Genomic DNA, 27869 nt, shown 5'->3' with positions numbered 1-27869 from the left:
ACATGTATTTAAAGCTTAAAATTCATTGTACAGAAGAAAAATCGTATCACAGATTTAGTCCTCTGAAACGGCTTCCAGTGCACACACAATGCAAGACTTGCAGGTCACTAAAAAAACCCTCAAACCATCAAAGATTGACAGGGGAGTGCTGAAAGACAGAGCTCTTCTCATCCAGTCTGGTACGTTGGTAGTTGGCTGTTGCTTCCACCATGGTCAGGCTTGCCAGATCTTATTCTTCATTGTAACTTTGCTTAAAATAAACCCTGATGTATTTCGAAGTTTGGAGTGGAAGTGTCCTCTCCTACTCAAGGACATAAAGCAAACAAAAGGCATCTACTTTTTCAAATTATCTTTAAATTTTGTAGGGGGTTTTTTTGTTGGTTTGGGTTGGGTTGGTTTTTTTTTGTTTTGTTGGTTTTGGTTTAGTTTGGTTTGTTGTTTTTTACCAAATTACTTTGTGCACTACAGTTGTACTTATTTCAGTAAAAGTAAAAGGTCTTATAGAGTGTTTTGAGTTTTTTTTGTTATATTTGTTACATGCAATAAACAAATCTCTGAAGAGCTTAGTGCACTAGAAAGCGAGAATTAGCAAATTCAAACTGAAACAGCACTTTTAATTGTAGCTAAGGCTAAACAATAGTAAAAATCTGGCCTTTATACATTCATTTTAAGGATTTGGCAATCTTTTGTGCTGCTGCTGGGGCAAGAGCAGTGACTCTTCCAAAAATTGTGTTCAACAAAAGCTTTCTCCACTGTTGAGATACCTGCAAGTTCTGGCAAATAGTGATAATTGAAGCCAATATTTTAGAAATACATTATTATCTTGCAAAATCTTAAAAAAATAAATAAAGGAAATCCTGACATAATCATATCTTGTCTTACTTCTTGTCCTAATTTTGACTCTCTTGCATTCACTTACACACATTTACAAGCTGGACATTTAGGCAAAAATAACACCCTTCCCAAACCCCACTTTTAGGGCAGAATCATAAAGGGAAGAACCGTGTTTGAGAATTGGCTCAATTGCATTGGTTTAAACTTTCTGTGCAGTAAATAACAACAGATTAACTGGTGTTGACACTGCATGAAAAAAGTGTTATCATTAGCAGTTCTAATCCTATTGACTTTAGTCTGTGACATGAGTGCTGCTATTTTTAGGTGTCACAGGAAAGCATCCTGTGTTTGGAATTGTTGAACTAACTGTATATTGCTTTTTCTCATGTACAGTCAGAACCCCAAGTTCTTGTTCACTGTGTGAGACAGTGTTAAAATGATTTGGAGTATCTGTGACTGTTCAAATGAGGTACACTGTTGGTGTCCTTCCTTCAGAATGCTGTTACATGAAACATATGAACCAAATGTCCTTGAAAAAGAAAAACTTTCTCCATTATACATTAGAAATAGTTGAAAAATCATTACTATATTTATGACATTATTTTTACTAAATACATAATCTAACTCCTTCTCAAAAAATGAAAGAACCTTTCTTCCTCTTGCCAAATTTATTGTGTAGGGTTTTTTGTTAGTTTGAGCTTTTTTCCCCTAAATTGGAACAGGGCCAAGTATTCAAACATTTAGCTTCTTTTCCAGCTATCAGAATGATTTATACATGCCCTTCTGGAGATTGTCAAGCCTGCGGAAAACTTTTTAGACATTTTATGTCTGTGTTGTATTTTTTCAAGTTTTTTGTTTTCTACTTGAATGATTTTCTGTATTTTCTCACCAAGGTTTTCCTGGAACCCTCATTTTTCCATTGCCTTCTTGTCACAGTGTTTCAAAACAGATGCTGTGTACCCCTATAATTCTCTCATCAAATTTTAAATTTCTGAGAATTTCTCAGTCTTAAGCCTTGCAGTACTCCTTGTACTTAATTTTCAAACTTAAGCTCTTAGATGCAAAGAGGATGGAGTTGCTATAAATCTGGCTAACATTAGTCATTTTTACTGCCTTTATTGATTTCTCTGTAGACGCGAGCCCTCTTTATTTTCATGTCCTTGTTCTTTGAGTGAATTAATTTTGTAATAGTAGGCATAACTTACTTGCACTGCGTTAGGAAAGCACTGAGCATGTTTTCTGTTACAAAATAAATCTTATTTACTGTTCCATTTTAATTAGACTGTACTCATAACTTTCTAAATGTCATCGTGTTCATTTAAAAAGGCATGTAACCTGGTAACCAACTGTATGTTCTCATAGGAAGACTTTCTTTCACAGCTAAGCAATGGTAAGATATTTGAACCTTTCTGCATTTTTGCATGATGCACAGTTTTATTGGTCACTTTTTACACACCCTACAGATACTGATAAAAGCATAGTTCCTATTGCTAATGCAAAACTCAATATGGTAGCTTAAATATTGTGCTTTGATCACCCAGAGAATGGCCCTGCATGAAAGTAATATTTGTCAATAATTCCTGGAAGTTATTATAGTGATAAGTATTTCTGCAACAAAATGATAATTTTTTGCCTTTGATACAGTCAAAATAGTGCTAATTTTTAATTAAAAAGTCTAAACCCACCAAGTACTAGAACTTTGCTAATACTGATTGGGTCATTTTGAAGCTATATGCTATTTATATATAAACACACACACACACTCACACAAAATTGTTGAGTATAAAATGAAAAAAATTTATCCCTTTTGGTTTGATTTGTTTTCCTTTTATTTTTGTTAAGCAGAAAATATATTTGCACTCACTATATATACATGCATACTTGTGTGTGTGTGTGTGTGTGTATATGCATAAGAAGAGAGAAGGAATGTTTTCAGTTGTAAGCAGCATTTGAATAGTCTGTAGAAATACTGTTACAACAGGTATAGATACGGAATGATTGTTTTAGACACCAAGACTAATAATTTTAACAGTGTTTAGAAACACTGGAGAAAAGCCTTGAACTATGCAAGCACCAGGGACAGACAAGCATGAAAGATTAATGTAATTTTGCATATAATGATGCACATTCTTACACAAAAAATCCATCTGCAAGTGTCATGTCAGTCAGCAAAAATCTTTGATGGGTGGCTGCAGCTGGGCTGTCTCTTCTGGCAAAGCTGCCCTAGAAAATGCTAAATGTAGTTATGATGCTTTGTGCCATCTGTAGTGTGCCAGTTTATCCTGTCTTCACTGGCATTTACAGTGCTATATAGGGTATCAGCAAACACAGAGACATCAATGTAGAGTGACAGATTCATTTCCTCCAGAGGCTATGAACTCTGGTGTATACTTGTGCCACCTTCCTCTGTGTGTTATATTCTGTTGTCACTGGTATTTGGCTTGATTTCATATTTCTGTGTTTAACTCCTCGTATTTTTGATTTAGCAATTTGCATATCCTAACACAAAGGCAATTAAATTTGATTGATCCTGAAATAATTCAGTCTTTACTGAGAATATGCTTATTTTCCTGAAGTTTACCAACTCTGTCAATGCTAAAACTTGTGTTTTGATGCAACAAACAGCTTCTTGAATTATCAGAATTTAAATGCACTAAATAGCCATGTGTCTGATGGCAGAGTTTTAACATCTCTCCTTTTAGCTAGAGTAATGATAAAATGAAGTTTCTCATACTTTTAATGCATTAATGATTTTTAAAAACGAATCTCTAATATAATAAAAATAATCTCTAATCTCTAATAATCTCTGTGTGTTCCTTATGTAGGAAGGGCAAAATAATTAAAAAACTTTTAAAATTATCTTATCTGCTAATAATTAATATTTTCCACAGTAACTGAATATGAAGGACATGCTCTGTCAGTACTTAAAGAATGTGAACTCCAGGCATTTGATGGGTAAGTTGGTTAGTGACTGTGAGTGTTGGTAAACCTCATCAAGTTAGTTTTCATTTGTATGCCAATGAAAACTATGCTAAGAGGTATTTTGTGAGTTACCTTGTTTCTCATTTATATGAACCTTGGCTTCAGGTTTTATTAATTACTGAAAACAGATATGTATTTTAGATGAATTAATAATGGTAAATAAGCATAAAGCTTTCTGAAATGTGCTTTGTGAAATTTTGTCTCTGTATTTGCAAGAATATGAAGGCAAAGAAGAAAAAGCCTGGACTTGTATGTTCCTTCACATCTTCTATACTGAGCCATATTTGAATTGTTTCATCTTTGATCTTTGGGTAGTCACTGGAGTACCTCCCCTGTAAGACTTCTCTCCAGTAGCCAAATTGAAGGGCAAGCAGGAGCAGAAGAAGCTGGAAGAACATAACCCTTAATTCAATGTGATGCTAGGATTTCTGAGGTGGAAAGATCCCTATCCTTTCTAGAACAGCACTTCTGTAGGACCTTTCAGGCCCTGTGTGTGGTGGTAAGAAGGTGGCTTTTGTGCTGTTTCTTCACGTAGCCCTGACACGCTTTGCCCAAGCTCACCTGGGGGTGAGTTTGGTGTGGACTGGGGGCTGTGCCTGCACTCGTTAATCTGCTGCTCTGACTCAGCTCCTGGTTCCAAGTGTTGCCTATTTCAGATGGACAGAAAGCTAAATCAAGTAAAAATGTAGAAAGGGCAAGACAGCTGGTATTTTTATTCATAACAGTAGAGAAGCAGAATTGTGAAATGAAATTTCTGAGCTTTATTTTTTTTCTCCAAGAGAATTGTGGTTCTTTATGTATTAAACAGCATATGAAGTAAATTGAAGCTTACTACTTAACTGGGAGTTTATATCTCAGTGCTTTCTGTAAGCAACACTCCTATGTGTTAATGCTTTGACAAAGTTGTTTGTTTTTATATATAATTTCTCTGATTTCTCCAGCTACCACTCTATTTTGCAGAGACCATAGGCATGTCATATGTGTTATATATTCCACCTTTTTTGCTATCCATCTTTTTTTTAGGGACACTAGAAATCTAGTCAACAAGGCAGTATGATTTTTTTTGCCCCTGCCTCGTGGCTGAGCCTTGGTGACAAACAGAGGGAGTGCATTTGTGGTGCTGCTGTCTCAGCTGTGTTTTCCTCTTTCTACAGTGACAGAAATAGACAATGTTCATGCAAATATTTCTTCCCTAGTCCGGAGCCTGTTATCGAGGATGTTTAGAGTAGCCTGGATTAGTCAGACCTGAGTGAATAGTTGATTAAGAGAGTTAGCTCTGATGGTTAGATAGAGACTTCTTCCTCTAAGAAAGCCTTCTTCGTGGTCTAAGTCAAACCTGTTTGCTCAAGGCTTTCTACTGCTGAAGCATAGCAGGTTCTCATTGATTAGCTCTGGAATCCCAGGTCCCTGGTGGTATCTCCATTTCCAGCCAAAAACGTAACTCTCGATGCTAAAATGATAAAGATCAAAATTAGCAGCATTTTTATGTTATTCCTTGGCCTCTTCATCTACAACAAACACAGCTCTCCAAAATCAGGAGAAAACATATCTGATTTTGAAAGCTTTAATAGCCAGAAGACAATCCACATTAAGACCTTCCAGGTGTACACTTTATCAGACTTCAAAGATTAACTGGTTTTGCTGTTGTGGGAGAAACTTTTAAGCCTAGGAATAAACAAAAAAGTAGTCAAAACCAGGCAATGACTGCAGATTATGAGTAGGAAGAAAATGTGCTTCAAAGTTTTGCTGTCTATTCTATTTTTTATTCTTAAGTTAATGTGGGCAGTGTTTAGCTGCAGGTAACATCCCTAAAATATTAGAAATTTAAAAGCAGCTTGGAGATAATAATAGGAATTGAAGAATAATGTATGTGAACTGAGGTAAAATTCAATTTAAACATTTAATAAACATGAGTATTTTCTTCTAAAGACCTTACCAGTTTTATCTGGTTGATTTACTGGATGTAGTTTCATAACTACATTTATAGAGATATCCAAAAATATATATGTTGAGTGAGTTCCTCCTAAAGTGAATGACATTTATATTATAAACACTTGGAATGATTATTACTATTTTTATCATTAAAATGTGTTTAATAATTTGCAGAATCATTGTGATAGCTATTTTCAAATAAACAAAAACAAGGGGAAAGAAAGGGTTTACTGTACCAGAGCTTTTACTGACAAATGCATTCTCTCTATGGCCACAGCAGGTGGGAGTTTAATTATGTGCTCCAGAAGCAGTGATTAAGTACCTTCGTGCAAAGGATTGCTGGCACTAGGATTTTATACCTGGCTAAATCCCTCAACTGCCTGCATAGTGTGTGAAAATAGCTGTTTTCAAGTATTTTTTTGTTTTGCTGTAATATTTGGTGAGTAGTTACTATAAGGGTAATTAAAAGGCATTGGAATGATTGTGTGGGTCAGCATTGAAAGATGTAAAGAGTTTTTCCACTGAGGCACTTAAGTATGTGTTTGGTTCTTCCATCTGGTGAGTTTATGAGCATAACATGTGATAAGGTAAGAAAAAATTTACTAAGTTGTTAAATATACTTACTCCTACTAAGGTAGAAAGCAGAAATAAGGATGCTTATATCTCATGAAGTAACATTCACTGACCTGACAGTGAAGCCTGAGCTTCTTCTGAAAGAATGAATATTTTTTAGCTATTTGAAATGGCATTTTGTATGGTTTGGGATGTAGTAGCTGCCTTCCACTTGTTTGTTCAGCTGTGATGAAGGAGTTGATTTTGAACTGTCTAATTTTTGTTTTGTAATAGGGTAGTTTGTGTTGGTGGAGATGGATCTGTCAGTGAAGTTGCTCATGGTCTACTACTTAGAGCCCAGATAGATGCTGGAAAAGACACAGCTTATGTATCAAACCCTGTCAGAGCACCGATTCCTCTCGGAGTAATACCAGCAGGTGAGAATAAAAGGTGTACTGTGGCAACTTGTTAGTCATCTGTGCTAAGTCCCTCTGGCATGTTTTACAGTTTTGGCCACTAAAGGCAGTTCTTGATGCTAAAGCTTCAGTTACTTAAGAAAGCTATTGAATAAATGTCCTAAATTAGTGATTTAGATTGATTGCAAATGACTAGATATTAAATTGTAATGATAATTTATAGTAACGGCACAGATGAGCTCTTTGCCTGAAGGAAGAAGCTGAGGGAGAATGAAACTAAAATAATTTTCAGCTGATCAAGGCAGAGATCAAGTTTTGCCCTTATTTCTTGATAGGAATGATACCATATGAGAACTTTGTTTTCTAGATTTTCCTTTCTTGCGTCTCTCCTGTTTTCTTGGCAGAATTCTCTCTTGGATTCATCCTTAAAGTCTATTTTAAAATGGCATCCCATAAATACATTTTGTGGATTTTATTTTTTTAAAAAATGTGCTAACAAAACTGCTTTCTCTCCTCTTTACTCTTGCAGACCAGAAAATCTGTCTATCTCCCTTGAAAAATATTCTTGCTCCTTTATTAACTTTTACTTTCATCTTGTGCTGTGTTTTTGTGTGGTTGGTTGGTTTTGGGGGGATTGTGCATCCCTTCTCCTCACAATTTTTGTATTTGCCCTTATTGGAGTATAAGTTGGCCCTGGCAGGAAGGCTTTAACTAGAGCTGTGTCATGGTTCGACCCCAGCCAGAGCCAAGCCCCACACAGCCCCTTGCTTACTCACCCACCAGCAGGATCAGGGAGAGAATCAGAAGGGGAAAAGCTGGAAAACTCGTGGGTTGAGATAAAGATAGTTTAGTAGGTAAAGCAGAAGCCGCACACACAAGCAAAGTAAAACAAAGAATTAATTCACTGCTTCCCATGGGCTGGCAGATGTTCAGCCATCTCCAGGAGAGCAGGGCCCCATCACACATATCCATTACTTTGGAAGACAAATGCCATTGCTCCAAACATTCCCCCTTTTCCTCCTTCTTCCCTCCAGCTTTATATACTGAGTGTGGTATTGTATGGTCTGGAATATCCCTTTGGTCTGTTGGCGTCACCTGTCCTGGCTGTGTATCCTCCCAGCCTCCCAATGCACCCCCAACTTCCTTGCCAAGGTGGCAGTACAGAAAGCAGAAAAAGGCCTTAATTCTGCGTGAGCAATAACCCCCACCCCCCAGCACTATATTATCACCCCTCTGTTCAGCACAAACCTAAAACACAGCCCCTCAGCAGCCACTAGGAAGGAAATTAACTCTGCCCCAGCCCAAACCAGCACAAATCAGTACATCCACGTTGATTCTGGCCTGGTATGTGACTTGTTTCTCTTGAAAAGGACTATTTTTGCATGGACACCACTCTGCTGTGGATGTTTGATATGACTATTTGATGTAGATTGTCTGGTTTTAACTAGTAGAGAAAAAATTCCTGCAGCCGGTTGAAGAGCAAATTGCTGTTTCCTTTTCTACACAAAAAGGAGCAAGTCACTTTGAACTGAGCAGTCAAGTTTTTAAGTGCTTTGACTTGGTTTGCCCTTACAAAAGCAGCATGAAGGCAGGGACTAGTTGCTTGTAAAAGTGAGATTACATTAGCTTTTCTCCAAATTAAGAAACCCTTAGAAATGCATTGGTAAAAGAGGCAGCAATCTCAAAGACATGAAGCCAAAGAATTTGAGTACAGCAGTTGGGCCATCACTTCCCAGTTCAGTTACTGAGAATATCTTGATGATGTTGAGTAAGAATCTCTCCAGCACTTGACTCCATGTTGTGCTTAGGTGCCTGTCCTCATCATTAATCCTTACTCTGTTCAGTTTAACACAAAATGTCATGATGAAAAAGGGCCTGTAAACCCAAAAGGATGCTGTATGGCTTGTTACAAGAGGATGAGAAATATTTATAAAATGATACCGTGAGAAACTCCGTAATCAGATCTTGAAAATAATCTATTGTTTATTTTATTTTCATATTGCTGATATTCCATGAGTTAGTCAGTTTTAGCAAACAGGCAAGTATGATAGTACTTCTCATGAAGATGGAACTCAAACCGTCAATTAAATTTTCTTCCTCTCCAGAAATTCATTGTACAGACTTAATAGGATTCCCCAGCTGAGTAGAAACAGAAACTGTATTACAGGGTAGCATTATGTGAGTGGCTTAAAATCTGTTTTTAGCCTCTGTTATAAGTAGTTAAGACAGCATTTTCAACTTGCAGTCAACTTGATGGGAAGGTGATGCTCTTGAAGCAGTTTACCTCCTGAAGAGAAAGGTCCAGAGGGGAGTGTGTCTTCACTAAAATACTCTACTGAGCTGCCTTGTTCTGGTCCAAATCAAATGGATGGGATGTGGGGAAGCCTGCAGTTATACTGCTGGCCATTAGCAAGAGTATTTGTTGCTATGGGAACCACTGCTAAGAAACTGTACAGAGGGGGGAACAGAGAAAGGGAGGGGGAACTGGAAGGACATTAAAAAAAACTATCCAGTTGTTACAGAACAAGAGACAATCTATATCGGATAGCTGTGAACCTTTTAGTCTGAAATGGGTCATTTAAATAAATTCATGATTTCCAATTAATTCAGAAAATAAAATATTACTCTGGGACTGTTAATTTCTGTGATATTTCAGGCAAAGAACCAAAATGTTGGTGCAGTTTTCAATGGAATTTTAGCTATGCTTGACTAGGAAGTCATTACATCACATTTATCTGTTTGGATGGGGGAGACATTAACAGCCTTATGAATATTCATGTCGTCTGGTTAATTAAGTTAATTGTACTGCAGAAGTGCTTGCACTTCCAAGGACAATTTTTTTTCTCTACAATTTCTGTTTGGTACCTTCATCAGTCATGCTTTACATGACCTGCAGATACTTTGTTCTTACTGTGGTGCTTATTGCACATTTCATGGGAAAGGGGTTGTAAGAAGTTGTTGGTAATGTCAGGAAAATGGGTTGATATTTTGAAGAGAATTGTGTTTTTTGGGTAATAAAATCTTCTTTGTTTCTGGTAAAAAAATTTGCTGGTGACAGAGATACACAAATTTTATGGATGAAACCTTTTTACAGTAAACTGAGTAGTTGGAGTGAGAACTGGAAAAGTGACTGTTACCAATGTATGAGGGGTGGAAGCCACACATGGGCATCAAAGTTAGTCTGAAGTAATGTGATGTTCAGGGGAACCATCTTGTCATTGCTAAAAAATAGCTTGATCTTAATAGGAAAGAAAAAGATGACTTGGGAGGATGAATGATGGCATTAATACCATTATTATTGAATCACCACTTAAATCAGAAAAGGTTGTATAAATATTTTTGTTTTCACTGTGTTTATAGCTGTGTGTTTTGGTTTTGCTTGTTTGTTTTGGTTTAGGTTATTTGGTCTGGTATCCTGCTTGTGTAGGACCTAGTTAAGGAGACATATTTTTCAGTCATTATTGAGTTAAAAAATGCTGTTAGGCATGTACTAGAAGGGGGGTTTAGAGAATGTGATGGTATTTGTTACTACAAAACTCTGCTTTTTCTGGATTTTCAGCTTGCAGAAGGATGGATGTGGTACTTATGTTTTTGAACACACATAGTACTTGTTTTATCTCGAAAGGGTGAGATTTTGGCTTGTTTAATTCTGCAAATGTTGAAGAGCTCCACAGATTTAAGAGAAGGATGCAATTACTTGTGCCTATCCTGTTTAGTAGAAATGAGATTTAACTATCATTAAAGTCAGTATGAAGATAGGTAAGGACTTCAGTTCCAATGGTAATTTGCTGTCTTGCTGCCATCTGTATTGATAAATTACTCTCAAATAAGGAATTGCAGTTTGACATACCAAGTGTATCTTCAGAAGTACGTTCCCACCTTGTGCACTTTTATTAACTTGGTCTTCAGTGCAGGCAAAATGTTTTGGTTTTTTTTTTTTAGAACAAATTCCCTGTTTCAACATACAGGAAATAAATGTGATTTGTCTGACTTGTGGTGATCTGCTGCTTGTGTGTGATTTGTTTTGTTTTAGAAAGATACCCATAACAGTTGATAAGAGTTGTAAAGGTTTGATTGAAGGAAGTCCTTGAGTAGTTTTGAGTTACATCTTTAGCTGGCGTCACTGGCAGAGCAGAACTGGTTGGATCTGGAAGTTAAATCTCTGAAGTCATTCAAACATGAAATGGTGTTGTGCATATACTTGTAGTATTCTGTGAACAATTGCTTTTTAGGTCAAACATAAGGGTTTGTGTAGCTTTTAGATATCTGTTACCTTAATAGATGTACCTCACTTCCTTTGCATAGTGAGAACCCTGAGAGCCTTACTCAGAGCTCCTCTCTCTGATGTTATGGCAGCTTTCCATGGAGTTCTGAATTACCTTCAGAGACTTAGATTCTTTAGGGACCTTGCAGGGCATCTGTGAGATACTGAGATTCCCAGTTATTTTACAATTTTTATTGAGAGAAATTATTGAAAATAGTAAAAATATATATTCTTGAATTGAAATTACAATACCTTTAAAGCTTTGTAATTATGTATATCAGTCTTTGCAAATTTAGTATATTTTTCTATCACTAGCATGACAACAAAAATAGGATGGTTTTTTGATAAAATTTTCCAGTCTGGTAAATGATGCTTTAAAAGTGCATATTTAACTATTGAGTGCCTCTTGTTTGAAATGTGATAGTCTTTCCCTTTCCTCTCTTCTCTCCCCCACATTTGAAAGGCAAATTTAAAAGCTTCCATAAAGCTTAAGGCAAATTTAGCATCCAGAATTGTCTATTGCTTCTGTAACATATTAAATAATTCAAGCAACAAGAAAAAAGTTTGAAAATCTATGTGAGATCATTTCTTTATGGGAATATTAGGTTCTAAATTGTTCTATTATAATTTTTGTTCTTTTAATTAAACTGTCATTGAACTATTCATCCCTTAATCAGTGATATGAAGAAGTCAATATTCTGCCTGCTTGGTGGCAGGCTCTGGTTCCTTATTTTTCTGAAAGTGAATTCTATGGCTCTGCTGCTTTGATAAGAGGTGCCAGACATGAGAAAAATCAACTTTGAATTCTGTTAAAACTATGCCCATTTAGGAAAGACTAACTGTTCCTTCTTCAGAATTTAAAAAACAAATTAATGTTTAAAAGTCAGCTCATACACAGTATTTTATGTCCTAGACATTAAAGCAGAAGTGTAAACTTTATCTCTCTATCTCTCTATCTCTCTATCTCTCTATCTCTCTATCTCTCTATCTCTCTATCTATCTCCCTGTCTCTTATACAGGTAAAGTGACTTGTCAGGCAGCAAACAGGCAATTTATAAAGCTTGTTTCAACTGCCTTGTTTTTTTTTCTGGCACATGTGAGTGAGTTTGCAGACAAGATTCTATAGACCTCTGGAAGTTTTAAAGGTTTTAATGTAATACTATTCAGGATTTCTGCTGTTAACAAGATTAACTAATTTATGGAGAGACTATTTTATTTTATTTTATTTTTTTAATACAGTAACTAAAAATGCTCTCTGTATTTTTTTTCTTGCTACTCTGCACCTCACATTTTATGGCAGTTTGTGTTCAATTCTACAGGTACTACTAATATTTTGGCCCATACTCTCTATGGTGTTAAGCATGTGGTGACAGCAACACTGCACATCATAATGGGTAAATATTTTTACGTACATTGTCACATTTTAAATAATAAAGCAGCAGTTAGAAGTTTTCCATAACCAGTTGTTCAGTAAAAGTATATCATTATGCTCTGTCACTGTAAACTATGTTGTAAGGCTTTTAAACCCAAATGATTCTACCCTGATTTATAGTGGACTGAAAAGATTATGAATCTTTGAGTATATATAGTTCAGTAGCAAGGGCTGTGGACCTCATTGTCTGGTTACTAAAATCTGCTATGGAATAGTCTGATATTGGTGTTCGTGCTCTGTTACTGATGTGTTTTCAATGCAAAAAGTATCCTTTTCCAGACTTGATTGTGTGAATAGTGTTACTCTGTGTGTGAGTATGCAGAGCCTGGTTGTATAATCACTTGATTATTTTAGTTTAGTGTACCTACTGAATAGGAAAACACAGAAAAACACTTGAGGATGTGATTAGGATTGGACTTTTCAGGAAACTATTGTCATATTTCTGAGAAAATATCATTTTTCTTTTTAGCTCCAGGCACAGTGCTTTTAAGTACTGGCAGTTTTATAAGAAAGCTTTATTAGTAGAAAAAATCGTATCACTTGCCATTTAGTCTGCATCAAAATAAACAGGGTTTTGAATGTCAAAATGCTAGAAGGAAAAACTAGGTTGCTAGTGCAAACCCTGGGTTTGGGTCTTAGGGAATAGCAAATACTTAGTCGGGCAATGTTAATCCTCTCAAAGCAATTTCTCTTTAGGCCTTTTTTTTTTAATGAAAAAGAGAGTAATGGGGTAGGTCCATGTTTAGTATTCGTTTTCTAGGCCTCACAGTCAGCAGTGGAAGAGCCTTTGATCTATATCTTAAATAGTCATACACAAGCTTTTACAGGTAAAATCTAAAACTGTCTTTTTAAAAAAAAAATCTGAGACTGTGCACGTTCTCTTACACAGAAAAAATATATATCCTATCTTGAAGAGAATTAGGTGTTTATATTCTATAACTGTAAGCATAAGAATGTGTATTTAAGAGCTCCCATATTTCCTCCTGTATGGTATTCAATCGTTACATGTGTTTGGTGAAATGGTTGCAAGTACTTATGCAAATATTAGCAATATTACATTTTCTTTAATACTTATGGTTGAAAATGTGAATAGAATTAAGAGTCAGACTCTTTGCAGCCTTATGAAGTAGCTGAATTTTTGTCATAACTTTAATATTTGCAAGCATTATAGAGTCTTAATTATATTTAGATTGATTCTGGTTTCCATTAGTAAAACTTGATTTCCTAAAGAGAAAAGAGTCTGGAGTTTTTTCTCCCCAGCTAAATTAGAAGGAAAAGAAATTTTAAATTGTATTTCTTGTGAAATACAGATGTTATTTTTCATTTCTGTTCTTTCTCTCTGAAATTTTAGGACATATTCAAGCAGTAGATGTGTGTACCTTCAGTACTCCGAGCAAGCTGTTGCGATTTGGGTTCTCAGCCATGTTTGGGTTTGGTGCTCGGACTTTGGCTTTGGCGGAAAAATACCGTTGGATGCCCTCCAGTCAGAGGAAGGATTTTGCTTTTATCAAAACACTGGCAGATCTCAGGTATGCCATGAGATGTTATATTTTTCTAGGATTTCTCTTTTGCTTGAGCAAAATACAATAATTGTGATAAAAATACAGGCAGCAGGAGTTTAGCTGTCTTAGTTTCAGACAGTATTACATCAAACGTGATGTCCCTCTTACAAATTAAAGAGGAGATGAATTCTGTACATTCAGCATCTCCTTAGAATCATCTTAACTCTGAAAAAGTCTATCTAACAGTCAGAGTATTGGTTTACATGATAGTAAATATCAATACTTTTCTAGGGCAGAGGAATGTGAATTATCCTTTCTACCTCTACAAATTCCACAGGAAGACTCTCATGAGAGTGACAGGTAAGTAAAACTGAGTCAAAGAGTTCCAAAGCTGAAGATGAATTTGTACAGATTCTTAATTTTGTTCCAATTTAATCAACAGGTGAAACCATCTTAAAATATATATTCATTTTGACGACTACAAACTTGTACACACTGTGAAATGTTCCCTATAGAGTATAGAGGATTTGTTAAAAGGCAGTCTTCCACTCAATATTATTGATTTGTTCAGTTCCATTAATATGTCACTCTTTTCTGAAATACATGTTGCTTAAATGTATAAAAATGACTTTAATTATTTTACCTACGTTTCCACCCTTTTAGAAAGAAGAAAGAAAAAATTAAAAAGAAAGGTGAGTTTTTGCTTTTATGGTTATTTAAAGGTGAACTGTGTCTGATTAACTGGAGTAATACAGAATTACTCTGCTATATTTAGGTAGCAAGGATCAATGGCAGAAAATTCAGGGTCACTTCCTGAATGTGAGCATTATGGCAATCCCTTGTCTGTGTTCCATGGCACCAAGAGGCTTGGCACCTAATACAAGGTCAGTATGGGTTTAGAGAATTAGTCATGTCTATAAATTCTGACATCTTACCTTAAGACCTTGGCTTTTCCAGGAATATGAGCCTATGTTTAGGTAGTCTAGTCCCTCTGGAATGGGGGAGGGAGCATAAACTGCAGCAGACTTGATAATCCCAGGAATTGTAATCAGTTTTTGGATCAGGCAAATAAGGTCAAGCAGTCTAACTAGAATAATGAGTGGATAATTGCTGTGATAGAATTAGTTGGCAAGTCTGACTTAAGTAGTAGTCATCGAGCAGTCATCTGTCATAGGATTTGTCTATAAGTGGAAACTTTATTCTTGGATTTTATTTTACCTTTTCAAATGTAAAGGAGTCCCTCATCTTCTGCTTTACAGCCAGCAAAAATGAAGTCTGAGTCTTTCCCATGCTATTAAGAACTAAAATTCAGTGTGTTTTTGTTGTTGTTCTTGGGTTTTTTTGTTTGTTTATTTTGTGGAGTTTTTTGTTTTGTTGTTTTGGTTTTGTTTTCCCTCCAAATTTCAGAAATGCACCTTGTACATGTAGGGTTTTGAGAAACAAAGAAGTATGTAACCTACCTGGTTGTTATCATTGGCTCATTTTGCCTTTAGCTTATTGTTGAGAGTATGCTTTGCGGTGGCCTAAACTGTTGTTAAGTGACAAATATTTTTACTTGATGTATCCCCTAGACAATTAAGCAGAATAGCAAGTCCAGCACTCAGGGAGGTTTGTGGAATTAATCTGTTTTGTTTCATTTGATTATCATTAGGTGAAAATATAGAAGTGTTTTTCTTCAAAACTACTGGCTCATCCAGTAGAATTTAACTTGTATAGAAACAAATATTTATGATGAAACTCTTACTGAGAAGTTTTCTTTGCTACAGGGATCCTGCTAAACTTCATACTCCTCAAGATAATGCCCTCATGCTGTACCCTCTTAGGAGCTTTATTCTGCATTTACTGTGTTTATGTACCAGTCAGCAGAAAAATTCAGACAAGATTTTGGAGAAATTATTCTTTTTTAGCTTTGCTTTATCTTTCCATGTGTTCTGGCCTGTTTCTCTATGATAGGGAATTTTGTGACAACTCCATATAATTATTGCAGGTTTGAATGAGCCTATTTCTCTCCCAGTGTAGCTGCTCAGTGGATCTGCCTGTCTTTTCAAATAAGGACAGTGTTTGTCATCTCTTTTTTAAAATAATCTTAGGAGTGACATCCAGCTAGTAAGGTAGGAATGGTAGACTTTTTAAACAAGTGCTTCATTTGTCATAGTCAATAACATGTTGACTGTATGTCTTTTCAATACAGGAAATATAAATATTGCACTAATTATTAGAGACTGTAAACCTAGTATAGAAGAAACTCAGCTAGGTTTTTTCTCTCTGTCCTATTTCTCCAAGAAGTTTGTGCCATGTGAAGACATTTGAAGTGGAAAGAAAGCTTTGACTGCTGCCTGTAACTCTGGTTACACAGTCTAAATTTGCAAAACATGTCAAGAGCCATTTAACTGTGTGAGCTGTGTGGGATGTGTGTTTCTCACAGCATTGCTGTTGTACTTTGCTGCAGATTGGTCTTTCAAGAGAATTAATGAGAATTCTTAGTCCTTTCTGAAGATGAGAGGTGCTGAATGCATTGCCCTGTAGCCTGCTGTCCTTTTTATTATAACAAATATGATAAGGAGGCAATTTTTTAAAAGTCACCATCACTGTTTTCTCAGTCAGCAAAGTAATGCTATGCTAGGTGACTTATTTAATGGTTATGTAAAAATTGCCCTCCTCGACAGTGCTGTATTGTAGTCTGACAACATTCCTGATGCAGTTGTTCAGTAGCCAAAGAACTATCAGTGGAGAGAGAGCCATGGTGGTAGGCTGAAAGTATATATATTTTTTAAAATATTCTTAAGATATTTTCCAAGCATACATGTTGGATAAATAAATAAATAACTGTATTCATATGTTTCTAAAGATATGCAATACATCATCTCTATACAGAACAGGGTCTCACCAGCCATTGTCATGTTCATCCAATACTCTTGCTGAACACTGATTTGTCTCTATTAATTCAAATGGGACATAAGCATGGTTGCAGTGAGATCCAGGTTGTTACTTCTGCGTCAAGGCACAATTGGATTAAAGAGTCTGTGAATTGATACTGGCTTTTTCTCAAAGATGCTAAAATATCCACAGTGACTGGATGCCTAGAACCATTGAGCATCTGCACTGTAGGGTCTTGTCTTGTTGAATCTATAGCATATGACTGTTTTATCATGTACAAACTTCTTAAACTTTTATGTGCCTTGTGAACTGAGTAAATAGAACTGTACTAAGAACTGCTAAGAGAGTTTGGATGGTGGCACAGTTAAAGATGGGAAGCTTTGTAGGGCAGCGTGGGTGTTGTTGGAGGGGTGAGTGAACCCATCTGCACTGGGGGATATGATGGGATAGTGCTTGCTTGAATTCTTGGTAAAGCTTTGCCTCACACCACTGATGGTCATCGTTGCATTTTGCTGGAGAGAAGAGTAAAAAGACAAACTTGTGAGTCCCTGATGTATAAAAACCATTTGTTAACTAGAAAAGAAAGGTTTGCTTAGATTATATTAATTGTGTGCAATGAATTATGGATATGGATAAGGGAGTACAATTTTTTACTGCATGCATGTTATAAATATATTGATAGTCAATGGGTAGTTTAGATTGATATATGGGATGGGGGTTGAAAAAAAAGATGTAAAAAATGCATTGACTCTATTCTCTTAATTTACTCTTTTTGGCTTTTTAAAAAAAATTTTCTTTTTAATCTATTCTATTGAAGATGCTGTTAAAGTTCCAAATTAATGAATTTTCCTTTTGGAACTAAACTGGTCTTCTTTTCAGGTTAAATAATGGAAGCATGGCTCTTATTGTTGTACAAAATACTTCTCGAACAGAGTTTATAAAGCATCTAAAAAGATATACCAGCATAAAAAACCAGGTACTGTTAATTTCTTTCTGGTGATTAGAAAAAGAACAGTTAATCATGAAAGTAGACAAGCTGCAAGAGTTAATGTTAGCATCCTCATAAGGAGACTTAGCTTCCTGTCAGAATACATTAGCCCCCTTTTTGTCTGATGTTTTTTTCTTTTTTTTTTTTTTAAATCACTAGACTAATACAGATTAGCCTATTTCAGTCCATCTGTTGTGGTTTAAATTGTATTTGTGTTGTACCATAGTTTGATGGGTGTAAAGCCCTTTCACCACACTAAGGAAATCCATGCTGTGTCTGAATTTTGTGTAGTAGGGATCAAGAATGCAGACTGGGGGGCATTATGCAACTCTGTCAGAAATTGGTAAGGTTCATTATTTGAGGATCACTGCAAGCTGTGCTGGTAGCAGTGGTTTATGAGTGTTGATTTTTAGCAGGTATGCATTCCATTTAGTTATGAGTGTTTGCAGAACTGCATTTGAAAATTGTGGTCATTATTCTGTCTTTGAAGAGAAAAATGAAGCATCCAAACACAGGGCTCATTGCTGTCCTCCAGACCCACTGCATACCCTTAGCACTGGTACTCATTCAAATGTTACAGGTTTGTGTAAAATCACTTTAACATAAAGGTTTGGGTTTGAATTCATCAACAGTCAGAGAGTTTGGGGGAGAGGTGGGTAACAATTCCATGTGACAGCACTAACAGCTGAATTTAGGAAATAGTTTAAGATTTTCAGTTATGCTTTTGGAGGAAGGCCTTGCTTTTCTCTCTGCCTTTGTAGTTAAAATCAGACAAGAAGATGTGGGCTCTACTTTGAAATTCAGATGTCCACATACTAGAATTCTGACTATTCTTGTGTAGAACAAGATTACTGGTAATGATGAACAGAGCACAGGAAAAAAATCTGGTTGATTTACACACATTCTGAAAGTATTTGGCATGTGCAAAATGTACCACCTCACCTGGAGATTGATTGAGCCCAATATGGGAATGTAAATGGAATACTACCTTTTTTTCTGAGGCACTATTTAGGAAAAAAAGGTATGTTAATATATAAATGCTAGCTGTAATATACAATGACTCATGGTCAAGCTCAAGTTAAATGTTCCCATTTATTTATGACAAAAAAAAAAGCGCCAACTTTCCAGCTTTTTAATTTCAATTAATCCAGTTTGTTGCTAAGCTGTATCTTTCAACTTCGTTTAATATATATCTGTGTTTGGTTTAGTTCAATTTTCCTTTTGTTGAGACCTACACAGTTCAAGAAGTAAAAGTACAACCAAGGCTTACAAGTGGACTTGATGCCAAACAAAATACTTACCTGAATGCTACTTCTGCAGAGGGAAATTACCCTTGGAATATAGATGGAGACTTAATGAAAGCAACGTCAGAAGTTCACGTTCGGTAAGGCTAAATATTGCATTTAGGACCTCTAACAGATTAGTCCTGCAATCTTAAATGTGTTACATCTGTATATAATACAGATACACCAAAATTAAGTGTTTCAAATGCTCTTAGAATAGCACTGTTGTGCTTAGAAAGCTACATGTGTGAGGTTAAGAAAAACATGTAGTTCTTCAGTTTTGGGAAACTTAATGTTGCTTGCAAGTATTTTACCGTATCTAGGATCTAAGAGACTACAAATACATAGGGAAATGGGAGGATTATCAGTGAAATCAAATGGGCATAGCTCATTTTTCTGCAATGCACACAGGATTAGTTGAAGGCATGCAGCTTGGAGTAACTGTCTGGTATGTAAATAAAAGGTAGATCTTGTGATAGGATACATATGTACTTCTAAAGATGACCCTATAGAAATTGTCAAAATCTAATTCATTTTGATTTATTTCCAGGTAGCAGCTTGTACTTAGTTGTTTTCCCCCTCAACCTCAAGAAGCAGCACACCCATTGCAAGAGAGGCTAAGTTTGATTAAATTTGACTTTCTTGCTTCACAGGGTGCATCCTCAACTTATTGATCTCTACGGAGTGAACACTGATGACCTGGAGAGTTCCCAAGCAACGTGCAACTGCATATAGAAGAGACACACTGGAAGTTCTGTAGTAAAGCATCCTTTTCTCACCAGTTTTCCAGCGTGCCAGACTTGCACTCACTGATATCAGTTGTTGCAGAACCTTACTGGGATGTTTGTATTATTTCTAGTTTTAAGTTTTTATCAAGTTATCTACATTTTATCAGGTTGTATTTAACTGTATAGAAGCTGTTACGCTTAACAAGAAAAAATTGATTATATTGGTCTCTTACAAATTTGGAGGTTGAAGAAGTGTCCATCAGAATAGAAGAAAATATTTTTTTCTTTGAAGTTATTATAGATTTTTTTAGTTTGAGACACTTTAAAGTCTGCTGCTGCTATCCATGTTGTCAGATGACTCAGTTCAACTAGAGTTGGTGAGTGTCAGTAACGTACCCCCTCATGCTGAAGAATGGTGACAAAACAAAGTTTTATGTATTTATTTTTAATCAAGTACTTCTATTTCTAGTTATGATTTTTAATGTTGCCTTAATGTATTTTCTCTGAAAATGTTTCTAGTCAAATAATATAAAAGTTTATGCTGATGTCCTAATAGGACTTTTCTTTGTTCAAATGTGTTTTTAAAACTACTCCACACAAAATAAATATTTTCTCTACCCTCAAACTGAAATGTTATTCAGGATATATTTTGTTGTTTCTGAGAATAAAATTATGATAAATAATTTTGATTTGCCTTAAATTCTTACAATTTCCTTATAAAGCATAAAATTTTTTTGAGTGGTTTATTTGTAACTAATACGTAATACAATTATTTGAGATGACAGCAAATTAAGAATATAGTCTTTCTGGGAACTGGCTTTCTCTGAGATGATGAAAAGTAGCAGACCAACATGTTTTTCCATCTGCAGGACCATAGGGATAACAAATGTTTTCCTGGTCACTCATCTATGAAACGTTCAGGAGGCAGCTGACAAATAATGGTATGAAAGCTGCACTGCCATGGCTGGAAGGGGTTAAGTTCTTTCTTGAGTAGCAGTCAACTGTAATGTGAAATCCTGCACTTTGAAGATGTTACTAAATCAAGGACTTAAGCTTTTACAAGAGATCTATAGCTACTGTATGATTTTTAAAGTTGATTCATCCCATCAAGTAATTTTAAGATGCTAAGACAATTCAGGCTAAACTTCCTAAAGTTGTCTAAAAAGGCAGTTACAGTAACAGTTTACATAGATTTAACTGTTATTAAATGAGTGAAAATTAACAAAATAATTAAATTTGCAGAAGAAACAGCATTCATGCATTTAACTTGTTTGGGTTCTTTTTAATAAAATGAAATCAAGTGATACTTTTGCCATCAGCAGGACATTGTACATTCACTTTTTTGTCAACTTGGTTTATAAAAGCTTCATAAGAACAGGCAGCCACCAGTTACATCTTAACAATCAAATCTGAATAGGAAGTGTACAATTTCCAAGGCAACATTATCTCATGTACTGACTTAAGTAAACTGTTTCAAAGAGCAATAAAAAGCTTTGGTTTTACTTCTTTGCATTGTTTGTACTCAAAAGAACATTAATGCTTCTTCCAGTATTTGAGGTATACTTTTCACAGTATGCTGTAATAGCAAACTAATTTCTGTTCAAACATTTTTTGGTTAAAGTGCAAAAATTCACTAAAGCCATATGGAAGAGAAGCATTTTGCGTACATTTTCACAGACTTGCAAGAAAATATTTCATTCTTGACATACTTTATTTTGACTTTTTAAAAAAATATATGCACATTCATTTGTCCTTGCACTGTAGAAGTTTTGAGAGGAAAACATACTTTGGAGTGTTCCACATCTTTGGCATCAACTGCAGTGAAAGGAAATTACAAAATGGTCCCCACTACCTTTAGAATCTGTGGACAACATGGCTTTGATGGCACCAAGCACTGTGTTAGCAGAACTGCTTGCTGAAGGCACTCGATACAGCTTTTGAGTCTCAGGCCAATTCCCATAGGATGGAGCAGCTTTACAGACAACAGTTCTCTTTGCAGTTCAGAAGGGCGTCAAAGGCGGGGCCAGAAAGGCCATGCTGCACGTCGCTGTTGGAATAACTTGTTACTGAAGGAGCTGTATGTTCTCCAGTTGTACTGGGGAGCACAGTAACATTTTTTTCCCGTGAATTGTACTATTCCACCAAAGCTAGGTGGCAGTGCAAACTTAGCTAGTGAAGAAACCTCCTGCAGGAGCAGAGCAGTGGTTGGATCCACGCTGCTGTTCAGACACTTGCCTTCCCGCTGCGTGGCTGCTGAGGGTGCATGTTTGGATGGGAGTTATCTGACAGCTTCACAGGAACCCAAGTGAGCTCTTCAAATTACTTCCTTAGTAAGTACTTTCAGGTAAAGGTTGGCACATCTAAAGATAAATTTTGGGCCATTCAGGTTGGCAGTTGGAGTCTCTGGGGTATTGCATGTCTGTTTTGTCAGGTGAAGTCTTGCTCTTTTTTTCAGGTTCTGGAAGAATGCCAGCACTAAATACTACTATGATAAGTATTATAGAAAAATCTTCAAATAAATAAAAATAAATACTTGCTTTAAAAAACCCCACATAGAAATAGTTCATTGGAGAAGTCCAAAACATCATGCCAGCACTATCTGAGGAAAGGATGAAACAAGTCATTCTGTCATGCTTGCAAGTACCATATTAAAGATAGCAATGAATTATGATCTACAATACTGTACTCTTTCTACAGGTGCATATCCAGGCTACTCCACACAATTCCCTGCTCTAAATCTACCTTTGCCCTTCCTGTTTTGGCTTGCCTGGGTGTCTGAGGCTCTTCAGTGATGTGACTGTGCCTGTGAAGCCAAAGCTTACGAGCTTCTGATAGCTGTACTACTGTCCTTCCATTGGTTTAAGCTAATTTACCATTGTCAAACTGCCAAAGCAAGATGAGAGAGGATTTCTTCTTTAATGTCTAATCAAAATACTATTGAAACTTCAAAGTTCCTAGAATAACACAGGCTCATGTGTTTGAAATCCGACTATCCAGGATTGGCAAAAAATTATTACTTCCTAGAAATATTTCTTTCCGTTAAGTAATTCTTCTCTTTATCTTTAGTGTTCTTCTGTCTGTTTGAAACCATAGATATCTATATGGCATTTCAAATCTTACCATGAGACTTCAGAACAAACTGTTTTACCATTTTCATATTACAACAACAGTGCTGTAAGGTGTAGTCCTCCATGTAGTTCAAGGAAATAAAGTGTGTTTTGAGAGAGAGCCCAAGGCCTAGTTTTCTTGTTGCTGGTGTTTCTTCTGCGAATTAACCTGAATCTTAATTTCTTCATTTTAAAATCAAATGTTTATTTGCCATTTTAGTCATCTTTGTTCCCAGTTGTAAATCTCCAGCTGTCTCTCCTGTTTGTGTCTTGAGGGACTGGTTTGTATGGCCTTTTGAAAAAACCAATCTGAAATACATAATTTTGGGATCTGTTGTCAGCAACTCTTTGTTATCAAATCAAACCATAAAAGATTAATTAAAATAAAAATGCATATGTATGGCAGTTATGAATTATGGTATTTGCCATTGTTTTGTCATATGAAGTAATCAACTGTTACTCATCAATCAAAAAAGTAGGTTGGTTTTTTTTTTGTTTTTTTTTTTTTTTTTTACTTTTTGAGAGTCTAATGCTCTCCTGCAGAAAGCAAGGACAGAGGAGCTTGTGAACTGTAACAGTCCACAGGATCCTGTATATTTAAAAATGTGAACTAGTAATAAAACTTTCCTGTTAAATTTGTTTCATTTCTACACTTCCATGAAAAAATGATGGCTGGAGAAAGCCTCCATGTAGGTAAAGAGGTGAACAATCTCTTAATTGATTGTCAGAGAAGCTGCACCTCTCATAGTTTCCACTTTTACTTATGCACAGATTTTTTTTAGTAATTATGTTGCATTTTGAAGTCTTGAACATTTTATTCTGGTATAAAACTATGTTCTAGACTATTAGTCATCACATGTCAAGGAGCAGTAAATGTGGAGCATCATCCCACCAAAATGATCCATTTCATATCATTAAATTTCATAAATCATTTGCAAACATGAGGTGTCATATAAAACATTGTAAAGGAATTTTTGGTGTTGAATAACAGAATATGCAGAAGATAAAATGAAGAAAAATTGAGAAGTACTTTTGAAAAAAAACCCCATAAGTGACAGGAGGGATTATCTTTCTTCAGAAAGGACAGAACATAATAAAATGTTATTTATCCTTTAACCTGCATTAACAGATCCGAAAACCCTCCAACAGTGTGAATTCCTGACTTGAGAATGACTAAGAAATGCTGAAAACGTACCTTCCATAATAGAAATGAAAGAAGCAAAAACAAGATAACACCAATTATTAAGCCTAAGGAAATAATTAGCACAGTAACATGATGTTTTGGTTGTAGGTGGTGCATTCCTTCCAAATAGACCTGAAAAACAGAAAATAAGTTTAGTGCTAACTGGTTATTTTTTCCCCCTGAAAGATACTAAAACAAACTAGGAAGATTTAGTTACATTCTCAAGTAATGAATTCATTGCCTAGGTATAGATACGTATAGAGTTCCACAATATTAATTGCTGTTGGTTTTTTTTTCTACTTTAAAAAGTTTGTCACAAATTCATTAAGAGAATCCTTACATATGCCACTTGCTTGTCCTTATGTAGTTCAATAACTTTTGCATTTTTTTCTGGCCAGGCTGTTGCTCTTACTTCAAACTTCAATGCTGATGCATCATCCTGATTAAAAAAGAATAAAATCTTATCTTTTAAAAAACAACTTCAAGACATTGATTCCTGCCCAGCAGAAATGGTAACACAGCTACTCACAGAAACAGAATCTCATAGAAACACACAATGGTGCCTTTTTCTTATCACAAAACAAATTAGACCAGAAGCTGGAATGAATCCAGGTTGGATTTTACTTAAGTCCACACCCATGCTGCTTTTCTTAGAAAAGTACAATTATGAGTTGAAATTAAATCCCAATCCTACATAACCCAGCCAGAATAGGCAAAGCAACACATACTATAAAATACAATGATAAACTAAAATACATATTTTTCAGTGGTTTTCATTTTTCATACATGCCCTTGAGCCTCAGCATCGAAAATATAAAATAGGTTAAAACCTAAAAGATTTAGGTTTAATCATACTGTTTGCAAAGATAGATTAATAACTAGAATGTATAGAGAAAGAATACTGCAAACGTGCCCTGAAACATTCCCCTCAAGTATGAAAAACTCATGTGTTACCATTTCTAAAAGTGAAGGAGTAGCCTCCAGATGCAACTGAACAGTGGCTTCTTTTCCACTCTCCATATTTCCAAGCTTGCAATGTATTTGTAAGCAAAGGCTGTCATTTTTCATGCAGTACTGTAGAAGGGAGGGAAAGACTGAAACTTAAGTTTATCAACTTTATAATCTTAATATTAAAGACACTCAGGGACTGAGGAAAATTAAAAGACCCATGTTTGCAAACTGAGGGTAGAACTGCAGGTTGTAATCCATCACTGTCAGTCCATAGGTACTAAAGGTGCAGCTCCTACTAGTTACATTTGATGGCACTTTTTTGATGTGGAAAAAACAGTACTTGATCTGCATACTTCATGTAATTACGATAAAACTTATTTTTCCCTAATGCATAATTTTCTATTTGTTACTGAGTGTCTTCTGCTACTCTGCCCACTCATTCAGCCCTTTGGCGTTCTTTGTAGGTGGCTTCAGCAATGTGTTATTAATCAACTTTCTCATTTCAGTTCTCACCTCTTTCACTAAAGTTACTTATGACTACACTGAACTTACCACAGGTCCTACCACAAATCCTTGGAAGATGCTCTCGTGATCTCATTATATAAGATATACACTTGTCTTAAGGCTCATTCATACAGTCATTTCCCACTGATGCTAAAAGATGGGTCTTACCATTTGTCTCTTAGCAGGCTTTGAAAAGAAAGTGACAACATCCTTTAAAATATTTTTTGTTTTTTCTACTGCAGTACAGTTTCTGGGATATATATTATAGAAGCACTGTCCAACTGTTGTCTGAAAAGACATATAACATCATTACTTTTAGAATTTAAATATCAGTTCATAATCACAGTACAGATTTCTGAAAGGCTCAAAAGAAATGTAAATTTTATTTCCAGAATTCTGAAACACATGGAGCTGAAGATAATCCTGTTCTTGTTCACTCTGCTTCACCATAGCTAGCAGATCAAACACATACTTAATACCCACTTGGCTATCCTTTGCTTCTCTTTTTCACAGAATTCATAAAGCTAATAATATACTACGTAAGCTGTGCTTACCTTGATATCCAATGTGTTGAATAGTTTGAAGTCCATGGGTGGAAAAGCATTTGGTATCATTATCTCTAAGTTAGTGTTTGGAGACATGCTTGGTCCTGCACTGATAACCTTGTGGGGGAAAATGTTCACAGTTAAAGCTTCAATGGTAGCTATTCAAGTAACAACAAAAAAACAAAAAAAGACCAAAAAACCCCCAGATTCACAGAGTAGGGCAGCAACTGCACTGTTAAGCTGTAATGAAAGTGGACTCTGCTGGGAGTTTAAACATCTCGTTTCATTCATTCTGTAGGTTTCCTGAACCCTTCACTCCTCCGAAGCCAATGAGTAAGTAGTGCTAATCTGTGATGACTACGCTGAGGTCATAGACTGTTCCAGAAGAATGTGCAAAAGGAACTAGAAGAGATTTATGTTTAAACTCCTGCTTTTAATCCATTGGAGACAAATTTGTTACCTACAGATCCTCTCATAAGGAGCTCCTAGTTTCTTTTTCTTACTGCACCCTTTTAAAGTGTTTCTTAATGGAAAAAATGGCAAGTCAGAACCGCTCTACCACTTTCAATCCTGCTTGTGCTAAGAAGTTTTTCCCTGATCACTCAGTGGAAGATTTTCCAGGCCAAACAAATCGTTCTAAGAGGGATTAACAGCAATTTCCCATCACCAATGCACAAGTTACTCACTGTGTCCTTGTACTCTTAAAAAAAGTTCCCTTACTGACTGCACAGACTGTCACTACATACACTAAGCATCAACCTTCAAAACAAGGATGACAGAGTTAACAAAGGAAAACTCTTACATGGAATGTGAAGTTGATATTCTCCTTCATACATGTAACTGGTGAATCTTTCTCTTCTGTTCCATAAACAAACAAAGCTGGTGACACAAACCTACAATGGTTTAGAAGGTGTTAATTAATGGAATTGCTATATATGCTTAACACAACTTGCAGCTCCATGCTGCCACCTGTAAGACTGGTTCTAAGAAAATACTGAAGCTTGTGTTTAAGTAAATCTAGGAACACAAAGTTGAAATCCTCTACCTTTGCAGTAGAAATTATCTACATTTGTACTCTTTCCTCTTAAAAGAGGCAGATGAATCAGAAAAAGCTCTAAATCCTCACCCAAAACTACGCTCCATGAATGCCCCACAAAAAAACAGAATATGGCCCATGTTAAGCAAGGAATTTAAGGATCTGCTATGCTCTTATTAACTACCTCTTTCTGTTAAAAAAAAAAAAGAAAAATCCCAGGTTTTAAAAAATATTAGTCTGTCACGAGACAAGTTTGATGCGCCATAGATACCAATGGTCTCATCTCACAACTGTGCAAACAAATCTTAGAAGTTTGTGGGTCAGACCCCAGGACAGCTGTGCCATCTCATTCCCAGGATTTTTCAGCTACATCAGACTTCTGCTTAAAATCTTTGTGGACTTAGAATAGTAACAAGACAACAGTTATATGGATGTGCAGGTACACCAACAGCTGACTTACCCATGAGTATTTAACTCAATTTCATATTTTAGAGGTATAGTTAAAGTTAGCGTGTTATCCAGCAACATGATCCCATCTTCATTTTTACTGTGAAAATACAAGGAAAGAAAACTCTGTATTGAAGGGATCATCACATGCTATTCACTATTTCTGTAAACCAGTACTAAATAGACCTTTCAGCTTATAAAAACCAAAATATTTTACTGGACACATTATGTCAGGCACTGAAACCCCCCTCATTCTATACATGCAGAAACCTGCTCATTATTTAAACATCTATTATATGGGGTTTA

General features: G+C 35.8%; 2 protein-coding genes across 3 annotated transcripts in view; one reads left to right on the top strand and one right to left on the bottom strand.

Moving 5' to 3' along the window:
- The window catches only part of CERKL (CERK like autophagy regulator), a 51806-nt gene extending 31333 nt beyond the window's left edge, over positions 1-20473 (top strand). Inside the window, exons 4-13 of one of the 2 annotated variants that reach the window (XM_071562676.1) lie at positions 3726-3789; positions 6595-6737; positions 12300-12374; positions 13764-13941; positions 14206-14274; positions 14578-14606; positions 14690-14798; positions 17671-17767; positions 18988-19163; positions 19716-20473. In XM_071562676.1, the coding sequence (XP_071418777.1) occupies positions 3726-3789; positions 6595-6737; positions 12300-12374; positions 13764-13941; positions 14206-14274; positions 14578-14606; positions 14690-14798; positions 17671-17767; positions 18988-19163; positions 19716-19797 (1022 nt within the window). In that variant the 3' untranslated portion in view covers positions 19798-20473. The remainder of the gene's footprint in view (positions 1-3725; positions 3790-6594; positions 6738-12299; positions 12375-13763; positions 13942-14205; positions 14275-14577; positions 14607-14689; positions 14799-17670; positions 17768-18987; positions 19164-19715) is intronic. The other variant, XM_071562678.1, reaches the window with a different exon arrangement.
- A 574-nt stretch (positions 20474-21047) lies between these two features.
- ITGA4 (integrin subunit alpha 4) overlaps positions 21048-27869 on the bottom strand; it is a 33879-nt gene continuing 27057 nt past the window's right edge. The window contains exons 21-28 of the mRNA XM_071562675.1: positions 27577-27663; positions 26883-26973; positions 26090-26197; positions 25704-25823; positions 25035-25154; positions 24421-24519; positions 24093-24212; positions 21048-23206 (exon numbers count right to left, since the gene is read on the bottom strand). Of these exons, the coding sequence (XP_071418776.1) occupies positions 23114-23206; positions 24093-24212; positions 24421-24519; positions 25035-25154; positions 25704-25823; positions 26090-26197; positions 26883-26973; positions 27577-27663 (838 nt within the window). The 3' untranslated portion in view covers positions 21048-23113. The remainder of the gene's footprint in view (positions 23207-24092; positions 24213-24420; positions 24520-25034; positions 25155-25703; positions 25824-26089; positions 26198-26882; positions 26974-27576; positions 27664-27869) is intronic.

The sequence above is a fragment of the Pithys albifrons genome, chromosome 8 (assembly GCF_047495875.1).
Source record: "Pithys albifrons albifrons isolate INPA30051 chromosome 8, PitAlb_v1, whole genome shotgun sequence".
NCBI lineage: Eukaryota > Metazoa > Chordata > Aves > Passeriformes > Thamnophilidae > Pithys > Pithys albifrons.
The sequence above is the reverse complement of the archived record's forward strand: the minus strand, read 5'-3'. Positions and strand labels throughout refer to the sequence as shown.